Source organism: Pithys albifrons, chromosome 7, assembly GCF_047495875.1.
Source record: "Pithys albifrons albifrons isolate INPA30051 chromosome 7, PitAlb_v1, whole genome shotgun sequence".
Taxonomy (NCBI): Eukaryota; Metazoa; Chordata; class Aves; order Passeriformes; family Thamnophilidae; genus Pithys; species Pithys albifrons.
The window spans coordinates 28,435,277-28,446,486 of NC_092464.1; the positions used below are offsets into that span (position 1 = coordinate 28,435,277).

An 11,210-nucleotide genomic window follows, 5' to 3' on the forward strand; every position below is an offset into this window, starting at 1 on the left:
GGCGGGGGCGCCGTGTGCTGTAGCGGCTCTGCCCAGCGGGGAGGCGGAGGGAGGAGCGGGGCCGCCCCAAGCCGGGCGTGGGCGGGGAGCGGCCCCTTCTCTCTGCTGCGCTCGGCCCCGATCGCCGGGCGGGGGGCGGCACGACCCGCGCTGCCCGATGAATGGCCGGCGCCGCCGCCCAATGGGCGAGCGGGAGCGCGCCTTTCTCCCCGCCCCCGACGCGCGGCGAAGCCAATGGGAGACCGTGGGGCGGGGCGCGCCGGGCTAGGCACGCGCTGGGAGGGGCCGGCGCCGCCACAGGCGGTAGAGTGTCGCGCGCGCGGCAGCGGCGGCGGGAGCGGCAGCCCGAGCAGGAGCGGCAGCGGCGGCGGGAGCGGCAGCAGCGGCGGCCAGAGCGGCAGCAGCGAGAGCGGCGGCGACAGCAGCGAGAGCGGCAGCAGCGGCGCACGGGCACGGGCATGGGGGCGCGGGCAGCGCGCGCCTCCCGGCGCTGAGGCAACAGCGGTACGCGCGGGGCGGGTGCCCGGGAGCCGCAGTGACGGCCGGGCTGGGCCGGGCGGGAATACGTGTGGCGATCCGCGTCGCGCTGCTCCCCGCGACCGCCCCCGCAGCCAGGGCGGCGTCGCTGTGGCCGGCGCGGTGCGGCCGCGCAGCCCCGGCGCAGGCGGAGCAGGATCTAACGCCGCTTGTGTCGTTGGCAGGATCCGAGCGCAGCCGCGGGAGCCGCCTCTGCTCGTGGCAGCCTGCTGTCACCTTCCCTGCTGGCAATGGGGAATGGACTCTCGGACCAGACGCCGATCCTCTCCAGCCTGCCTTCCTTCCAGAGCTTTCACATCGTCATTCTGGGGCTGGACTGCGCTGGGAAGACGACGGTGCTCTACAGACTGCAGTTCAATGAGTTCGTCAACACTGTCCCCACTAAAGGATTTAATACAGAGAAAATCAAAGTGACGCTGGGCAACTCGAAGACGGTCACTTTCCACTTCTGGGATGTGGGCGGCCAGGAGAAGCTGAGGCCGCTGTGGAAGTCGTACACAAGGTGCACCGATGGCATCGTGTTTGTGGTGGACTCTGTCGACGTTGAGAGGATGGAGGAGGCCAAAACAGAACTTCATAAGATTACTAGGATATCTGAGAATCAAGGAGTGCCTGTCCTTATCATTGCTAACAAGCAGGACCTGAGGAACTCTCTCTCCCTTTCTGAAATCGAGAAAATGTTAGCGATGAGTGAGCTCAGTTCTTCAACACCCTGGCATTTGCAGCCTACCTGTGCAATCATTGGAGACGGACTCAAAGAGGGACTGGAGAAACTACATGATATGATAATTAAGCGAAGGAAAATGTTGAGGCAGCAGAAAAAGAAGAGATGAGTTCTATTTTGACCTTTCTGTTTTAGAGTAGTTACATGGTCAAAATTTGACATAAGACAACTTCCAAACCCGGGCCTGCCTGTTTGGATGCCGTTAAGCTTAGTTACGTTAAACAAATCAGTTGCACAACCTTCCTGTGTGGAAGGAAGGCTGTGCAGTTGGGGAACTTTATTTTTGTTTTTTTCAACTAGTCCCTTCTGAGTTTTATGGCTCTGTATTATTTCAGAAGCCCTAATAGGTGATGTAATGCTATCAGGAAATGGATGTCTAAATAGCCAAATAAAACGAGGGTTTTCTGCTTAGTGTTGTACTCATATGTTTGAGGGTGCCCTCTGCAAGCAGTTTGCGTTGAAGGTGTTTGTGTTTTTAAAATTCTAATGCTCATAAGTGGCGTGCTTAGGTGAACACTATACAGCTTTAAAAACATGAAGCTAGTAATCCGTAATTTCGTTGAGGCTGTTTTTTACCTTGTTTGGGGATTTCTATGAAAGCTTGGCCACACGTGTGGTTTTTTGTTGTTTTTTTTTTTAATTGGGCACTTTTTGAAATTAAATAATGTTCAGGTCAAACAGTTGAAATTTTAAGTGCTGCGGATTCATCAACTGATAAAGACTTTGACAAGTAAAAATATATAAACAACACACTGGAGCATGAAAAAGTGATTTCCCAACATGTAGCATGTTTTTTGGTATGTAAGGTTTTTATTTTTTAGAAGTAGTCATTCATCATTACACAGCACTAATCAGGTTTAAGCAGTTACTCAAAATTAGTAATTTATTTCTAAATGCTGAGTATTATGTCCTCCTAGTACAAAAGCAAAAGTCAGTGAAGTGCAGTAAAAGAGCTATAGAGAACAGCTCTGGCTGCTGTGGTTCCAACCAGTGTGACATTCTTTGCTCTACTGGTGACTTTCTTGGCTATATAACATAATAAAGATGGAGTTAAAATTAGCAGACCACATCTTGTATCTCCCCCAAACACCCCATTTTATTAAAGTGGTATTGCTATGTCACTTTCAAAGTATGCTTTTTTTATTGTGACTCTTACAGTATTTTGTGGTTAGGAATGTAATAATGCTTTATACACTGAAACATTAGACACTACCGGGGGCAGGGGTGGGGGGGAGGGAAAAGGGGAAGAAGATTTTCAAGACGGGCCTGTGTTCTGCTTTAATTATGCTTTAAGCTGTTCTTGTTTACAGAGTGTGCAAACAGTGTTAACTAGGCAGGATAGTGCTTGACAGAAAAGGGAGTGTAGTTTTTCTTACTGGTACAGAGCTTCAAGTGACTCTCTAGATACTTGGTTAGCAATTAAAAGGGCTAAAACAGAGCCTGGATTTTTAAGACTAACTTTAGTGGTGCTGTAAAAATTCATCAGAATGTTAGATTATCTTTAAACTTCTGTTGGAAATACCAGATTTTAAAAAAACAGCAAAATCTGTTTCCTCCTCTAAACCAGCAAAGTAATACATTTTTCTTACCTGCTGCCATGTGTCAGGAGGATGACAGCTACAAATCTGAATGTCAATCGATGTAACTTAGCTATGTTTAAAAACAAAAACAATCAAACTTTTTAACCAGCAGCTGTTTGACCAGGAGGTAAACAAAAATGCACTTTAGTGTCTTCAGTAACTGAAAGTGACAGCTGTTTGAGTTTTTTTTAATGACATCTTGGTCCTTTTTAAATAAACTGAAGTAGCTTCCAGTGGAGCTTTTGTATGTTGGTTATATATGTACCTGCACTGGTGACATTGTAAGTCACTTACTCAAGTAATGTCTATATTTATAGAAATGTGGATGACTTCTTAAAGCTCAATAAACAATTCAAAACAAGCCTGCAGAGAGAAGGTGTCTGTCGTCTTGTACTGCAGTGGTACATTCTCATTGACCTCTGTGCACGTAGTTCTGCTGTTACTAGAACCAGTATTTCTATTGCAAACCAAAGTTTTATAAATGTGGTGAGGTTCATAAATGTCCTGGAGTTAGAAACTGGAGGTGTCTCAAGATCAATGGCATGTCTCTGTATTCACAGAAGAAATACTAGCTGCAGTGACTCAAAAGTTTGAAAACCCTTTTATGTAGCTGAACCTATTTTGTGTTATGTGCAACGTTTAATAGGCAATTTGGACATATATCACATGTACTCACAGGTGGTACTTGATTTAGTGTTTTTAAGCTCATGTATCTGAAGCCGTCTGAAGGATTCACGTGTACATAAGCCCTGAGTGAATTTCCTCTTTGGATTTTACAGCAGTGAGTAGCATGTATCCAGATGGGAAGCTTCTAATTAGTTTCAGGACCCAAATACAGACAAGATGACCTTTGTTCAGCCTGCAAATGAAAATGGCTAGGTTTGAATAAGAATATCCAATCATGTGTCTCAAAATGCTGATATTTTCATTTCCGTTTATGTAACCGATAGCACATCAAAATGTAGGTTACTCTTAGTCTGGAGGAAAAAGCTACATTAGTGATGCTGAGCCCTGGGAATTTGGGGTGTAATTGGTATAAGCTGGCTAATATTTTCCTTCTTGTCAGATGCACTATACTACTAGGCTAAGGATGGTGAGATGGCAGGCTGGCTCTCTGTACCCAGTAAATGAACTGTGATACCAAATACTAATTGCTTCATTTTCAGTATTAGGCTTCTACTGGGAATAGCTGAAAAGACAGACTGCTTAAAAAAACCCCTGTATTTTGTTTTGCATATTAAACATGCTAGTGTTTTATGTGGTGGCAGTCTCCCTAAACTCTTCTATGCATAAAACCAGCAATGAGTGATTTTAATTACAAAGTTGTGACTAATCTGTACTGTAGCGGTCTGGAGGAAAAAGAGAAGGTGGAGGGTGGAGTTTCTAAAATGTTATGGTTGTTAGTGTTAATACTGACTTGGAAGGAGAAGACTTTGGGGGATGAGTTTTACTTTCAAGCTATACCTTTATCTGTACTGGAACTGTTTTGCTGAAATTTTGCAGTAACTGTTCTGAGTACAATATACAAGTGTAGCTGTACCTCTGAAACTGTATTTTGTATGGCTATGAACAAAACGGTGATTGCAGTAATGCTTTCGATATCTTAACTGATTGAGTTTCTGCTGGCACAGTCCTGCCAGCCTGGGATCACTTTATTCTGTATTATGAATTGTCAGCTCTGGCCTAAATACTGGTATGTGTAAGAAAATCTTTTAGAGGAGCTAAATAGGCAGGTATGATTTGATTACAATGCTGGAGTCATGCATCTTAAAATTTAAAATACTGTTTCCTGAAGATTCTCTAATCTTCAGGATTCCAGGTAAATATCTTAAGCTGCTTCTACTTTAAGGAGGTAAGGAATTGCATTTAAATCAGTGCAGCCATACTGAACAAACAACAAAGTCTTGTAACCTTATCACTGTTGTTTTAGCTTACAAAAGTTGGTGTGGCATTACCTCAGCTGTTTATGCACATGTAGTCGTTTACAGTTAACCAGACTTCAGGATCTGGTCTCTGTTTTCTTGCTGCATAGCTGCGTGTTAGCTTAGGACTGTTTCAACTAGGAAAGATACTGTAGGATGGTGAGACTCCTTCAGGTTCTAGTATCACTTAAGTTGCCTTACACTGAATGTGCATTTACATTTGAAAAAAAAAGCGTGTTTTCAGTCAGATGATAAGTGAAATCTTTTCCACTTCAAATTTTTGTTTTATTGAGACATGATTAATGCTTTGTGTGGAAAGCAGTATCTGCAGCCAGCCCATGGTTCCGAACCTGACTTGGGTGCTTATAAACCGCTTTACACAGCACGTTGGTCATGCAGGAGTTCATTAGCCACGACTCGGTGGTCACAGAGCAGGGAGGAGCTAAAAGCCGTCAGACCCCGGCAGATCTGAGTCAAGGCAGTTCTGCCTTCTTGGCGGGGTTACCTGCATCTTGGATCATTTGTTTACAAATAGCAGGGTGTTAATTAGTGTCTGGCTGAAACTTTTTGTTGAGAGATGAGTGCCATTCTTGACATGGGAGGAGCATTTAGATACTACAAAGGAGTTGGTAGGGCAGAGTATGGAAAACACGCACTTTTACCCGCTATGTATATATAGGGCACCAGCCCAGTGCAGTCTTGAGTCAGCTGTCAGATCGCAGCACATGAAGGCTACCAAACATTTGCTCATAGCGCTGCCTAACTTCTGAGAGTGAAATCTAGGCATGAATCAGTGCTTTTAGGATCAGTGTTTTCACTTTACTGGTAGGTGACTCATCTTTTGCGAGGGTCACAGTTTACAGCCTGCTCTGATAGATTCGTGTCCACAAGCCAAAACAACTCTTGTTGCTGCTGGACGGGATGTGTAGGGAGATGCTTGTTTAGGCTGAGGGATGAGGAAAGCATTTTATTTTTTTTAATCCTGATTGACATAGGTATGTGGAGGCCTGTCCCTCATGCTGCTCTGCAGACTGTGATTATTTTTAGGAGCAGTAAGAGGCTGTGGAGCTGTGTGAATCAGCTGAAGGGAAATACACAGCCTGGCTTCACAGCAGGGTGATGCTGGGGGTTGTCATGTGGGCTTCCATGGCCATCCTCCCCATCCGAGAACAAACTAAAAGGCCAATATGTAGCTGGTACCTTGCCCTTTAAAGCATTAGTCAGCTGCCTTAACCTAGCTGTAAAGAAGCAAAAATGCAGTTTTGATGACCTAGCTGGAAAAAGTCCCACACAGCAAATGAGGAACTTAGTTTTCTCCCTGCAGGTGTCCTGTTCTGTTGGTGCTGGATTGGACTGAGCTGAGGGAATGATGCAGGGGTGATGCTGCCTGCTCACCACAGACCTGAGTAGTCACTGATTTATGTTCAAAGGCAAACCCAAAATCTAAGGAGAAAAAGTAACCAGGGAGGCTAGACAGTACTTCCAGGCTACATACCTGCTTGCAAACAGCACAGAAAAGTAAGAGACAATAGTTCCTGGGTTTTGAAGATTATGGTATCTTTGTTCCAGCTATATTTACACAGCTGCTCCACCAGAATTAAGAGGTAAAGATGACAGAATACTTAGAAGATCAAGTACAGTTGTTGGCTATGGGGTGCATGGAGGGAGAGAAGATTTGAAATTGTTGGGTTTTTTCCTAGCTTTTCAAGACACAGCCTTAGAGAAATAGATGTGCTTTTAGCCTGCTTAATTGATTCAAAATCTTTATTATTTCATGCACTGCATTTTTCCTATTGCTGAAATAAAACAATACCTCATTTAAGAAAGCCAGCTAATCTCTGCATTAATCTCCAAGTCCATTGACAAAAGAGAAGGTTAGCAAGGGTGTTGAGCCTTGTAAAATGTGTTGAAGGTTCCTGACTGGCTCACAAGCTGTTGTATTTCAAGGTCCTTTCTAAAAATAACAGAATTATAGAATTTAGGTCAAACAAGATAAAGGTGTGAAGCCTGATACCTCAGACACTAAATACACATAGTCCAGAGGTACCATCAATCCTGTAACCACTTAACTTCCATTACTGTTTAAGGGTTTATAATTTAGAATATTTTCCTTTGGAGCATAACATTTTCATCCCTTTCTTGTTTGTGTCATTTGCCCTAAAAGCTTTAACAGGTTGTTTTGATACTGGAACATCATTGAGTTGGGTGTCATAAGGATGAGTTTGTGAATGAAGGTCAGGAAAGAGTATTCACCTCTTCTTCAGTGACTTGGTTAGCTAAAACCAGTCTTTTCGTAAAGCAGGCTTAACATGAACAGAGATGATCTAAAAGAGAGAAATTTTCAAAAAATATTTTGTTTCTAACACTAGCTGAACTCTGCTGATCTTATAATTACTGCATGCTATTGAAGCCCTGGGCTGCTGCTGTTTTCTTAACACCAGTTGCATGATGATCTCTAAGATGCCTTCAACCATTTAGAGATAATGAGTGTAAGGTCTCCATGGTAATTCTGAATTTATATATCCATGATGGAAATTTTTAGCTATCTACTTGAGGTGTTTCTGTGGGTCAATTTAGTTTCTCATAGAACCTTGATTCTTTGTGGAGCATAATATATCAATGCCTCTGCAAACACAGTTTATTCCTATTTGTTCCTGTTATAAGTGATACAGTAAAATGGCAATCCACAGATTATTAATAGCACTATTTCCCTTGATCTCCAGGCATTGAATTTCTATTTCAATCAGACATATATATATATATTCCATTTTTCTTGATTATATGTATTTTGTATAGGAGCTGAATGTTGCTAACCTTAGCCGGACTAGCCTCCCTGATTTTAACTAGCTTAGGAAATTGACTTGTACATTTGAAGTCACTGTAATTTAACTGTAATCAGTCATGTTACACTGGAGACAAATGGGATTCATGGACTGAGCCCACACTGATGCTTTCTGACAGCTCTCCTATTGCCACATCAATACACATCCCTCTCTGTGTTCTGTGGTAGCACTGGTACCAGCAAACAGTGTTTCTACATGGTTCAGCAATTGTGTTTCTGCCACTCTGTCATAAAACTTCCTTATATACAATGTTTGCTTATGTCCTGCTATTGCTGTAATTGTGATAGGAGACTAAAAAAAATCTGTACAAGGACTCAGCTGTACACTGCAACTTTAAAACAAATACATCAAAACATTTAATGCTAAAACACCTGTGTTAATGCTGGAAACCGGAAGATTGGTACATCCAGCCCAGCCAATGAGTCTTGGTCATTTTATCCTTGAAGTCTCTTCATCTATATGTAAAACAAGAAACTCATAGTTGCTCTTACATTCAAATTCATGCTTAAAAGTGCTGGGAGATATTAATATATTACAGAAATACAGTGAAATTGAAAGTAGTGGAAAAACCATAACACTAATTCAGATTCTTTGATTGACTTGCAGCATATTTGTGTTCAATATGCAACAGAAAATCATACTATTTCAAAAATAATTCGTTTGAGAGTTTAAAAATACAAGTTCAACATCATTTATTATCTCTGATCACATGTGCTTCAGCTTCACAGAAAATAAAAATATTACTATAGTTGAAAATAACAATGTATTTTGTATACTTCAGTGACTATTCATAAACTGGATTGGTTTATGAATACCTGATACTTGTTTGGTGTTTGACCAAACTATTAAGGAAAATAACATTATTTGGGTTTATGTTTCAATTAAATTGGGATGAATGTATGGTCTTCCAAATTAGGCATATGGGAATTTTCAAGTAAAGGTGATTTGCAAAGATCGAGTTAAAATAACATATTGTCTTAAAATCAGCTTTTATTTGGAATACTTAACAAAAATAACTGGAAATCAATTTGAAAAGATAGCTTTATTTTATATAGTACAGTGAGAGAAGTATGTTGTGATTTCAGACCTCAGGATTCAGAGGGTCTCCGGTTCTCACAGCCTTTCTTGGCTGTAATGAATCAGTCTGCACAGGATGTGGCTGCTAACAGATGATAATGCAAAGTGAAGGGCTGGGCCATGAAAAGCCCCAGGGTGGCTCAGCGTGGTGCTGAGTTCTCACGAAGAGCTGATTGCTTTCCAAAAATAAGAACAGGAACTAGGGCAGATAATCCATGTAAAGTGCACTTTCCACCCTTACCCATTCACAACAATTTTCAGTATTATAGAGCTTTACATGTTGATTACATACATAATCCATCCAGGCACATACACCTACCTACACACTTCTGTTGTATTCTTGCAAACCTTGTTTGTGAGAATTTCTCTAGGATTCTGTTTTGTGGGTGTAACTTAAAACCTTATAAATAAATTCATGTTTTCCCATCTTTTAAACCCAAATGTGACTGCAAGCATGGCAGCACTAGAAATACGATTCTTTGAAATTATTTCCTCTGTTTTAGATCTTTCATTTTATTAGAATAAGGTAATCTGGGCTGTTCGTACTGCATGTGAACCATGCTCTTGTGGTGGCATTACCACTGCTCAGAGTTCAGGTTGTGTCAGCACTTCTTTTATAAATATAGATCCTTATTTCACAAGCTTAATAACATAAAAAGCCTTGAAATTTCAAACTTGTCTGGAACTTGGCATAGATGATTAATTTTGCCTTTTAGCACACTAAATAAAAATATGTATTAGAGGGGAATGTAAATAAACAAAAAAGAAACTTACTGTGTTTTACTGTCTTTTCTACCTCAAAGTTAATTTTGTTTATTGAAATGAAATGGTGTGAACTCATAGTTCCAAATGGAAACCTTTGAAAATTTTTTCCTAAGTTAAATGTTGGAATTATTAACATTTGCAAATCAGGACTACACACATCTCACAAACTTATGGAGCTCACTCATGGTGAGTGAAATTGTCTCATCAGTGTCAGTTGCAGAATTGGTCATATACAGAGAACAGAATCATGAACATGCCTTTCCCAAGTTTCTTTAATATCTAATTTCAAGTCTTGTCATTCATGGGGTACATTTTCTTAACAGTAGGGATGTGTAAAAATAAATCAAATTCAGGATTTTTTCCATCTTGTGAAAAAAATCCCATGCTTGTAAAATTTCTAGGCTGTTTTCCAAACCATAAAATATAAAAAATTGGAGCAGGCTCCTTTCTCAGTAGAAGTGCTGAATCTTTTGATGTTTAGTCACCCCTTCTAGATAACCCTGAAATTATCCTGAGGGTTACTAGGGGCATAGCTTGCCTGGGCATAATATCTTCTTGCATAGATGCACATTTTTCTCTTAAAGGTAGAACTAATACAGGAATCCTGTATTAATGATGGCTTTAGTCTGACCTAAATCACTTCTGGCTTTTTCCTTATGGTTTCACTTAAGCCTCTGCACAGGGGGTATAGAATCCAGCTGTTGGAATCTGCAATACTTTATTCTTGCTTTGCATTCATTTCATGTGCACATACATGCCTGCACAAAGCAGCTCTTGAACTCCCTTACCAGGGAGCATTGATCTGCTCAGAGGACTAGAAATAATCTTCACTCTTGCTTTGCCCAACCAGTTTTATAAAGGACACAAACCCTAGAATGTAAAAAAAAAAAAACAAACACCCCTCCCCCCCAAAAAAAATTATTTTTCCTACTCAGTGGAATGGCCATAATTATCTATTTTGTTTTGTAAAATTATTAGCTCATTACAAGTGATTTGGGTCAATTTTAGAGTACCCTTCTACTCAAACAGATTTCCTTCTTTTATTTAGCTTCCTATGGGAAGTTTACCACACCCCGCAGGAGCAATGCTGTGTGTTTATTAGTATAATACAGCCACAGTGCTCAGGATTCATTTTACTTAATATTAGACCTCTAAAAATTAAGCATTCTCATCCAATTTAGACATCTCTAGGTCTTTTTACAGTTCATAGAAAGAATTGTGTTCATCTGGTATGATTCATCTTAGTGCAGGAGTAGTATCTAAGGCAGGTCAGATAAATAGCCCTGTGCTGTGGCTTGTTTCTCTTTCTGTTCTAAGAAAGCATAAGCTGATTAACTCTAATAAAGACACCTGCCTTTTACATCAACTATCTATATTTATATGTGAAATGATAGCCCCAAACCTGTGCCAGTTACTCTGTTGGAAAACGCAGGTGTCTGCCATTTGAAATCTGTGTCAGTGTATGGCAGCTGAGAGCCTCATGGAATGTTTTGCTTTAAAAAAACCCACCCCACTGCTTCTGTGTGGTGCTCAATGGCAACACTATTTGTAGAAGAAAAACAGAAAGACCAATATAATAAATAATAAATATTATTATTTTTAAAAGGGCAGTGAAACATTTTATTTACCATGAAGATCACATTTCACAGTACAGATATTCTCATTAGAGAAACTGTAAACCAAATTACTTCCTCTTACAGTGTTTTATGGCTCAGTAAAGCTAGTTGTGCATGCAAAGGTAGCTTTTCCATTGAATTCAGTG

General features: G+C 41.1%; 1 protein-coding gene across 1 annotated transcript; it reads left to right on the forward strand.

Moving 5' to 3' along the window:
* The first annotated feature begins 282 nt into the window (after nucleotides 1-282).
* Nucleotides 283-3,202, forward strand: ARL4A (ARF like GTPase 4A). The gene is made up of 2 exons (XM_071560816.1): nucleotides 283-504; nucleotides 702-3,202. Exon 2 carries the CDS (start codon nucleotides 768-770, stop codon nucleotides 1,368-1,370), a length of 603 nt encoding a protein of 200 aa, XP_071416917.1. The 5' UTR covers nucleotides 283-504; nucleotides 702-767; the 3' UTR covers nucleotides 1,371-3,202.
* The last annotated feature ends 8,008 nt before the right edge of the window (nucleotides 3,203-11,210 follow it).

Bases quoted from the DNA above. Each gene is read 5' to 3' on its own strand.
- ARL4A (XM_071560816.1), top strand. From the start codon at position 768: ATGGGGAATGGACTCTCGGACCAGACGCCGATCCTCTCCAGCCTGCCT.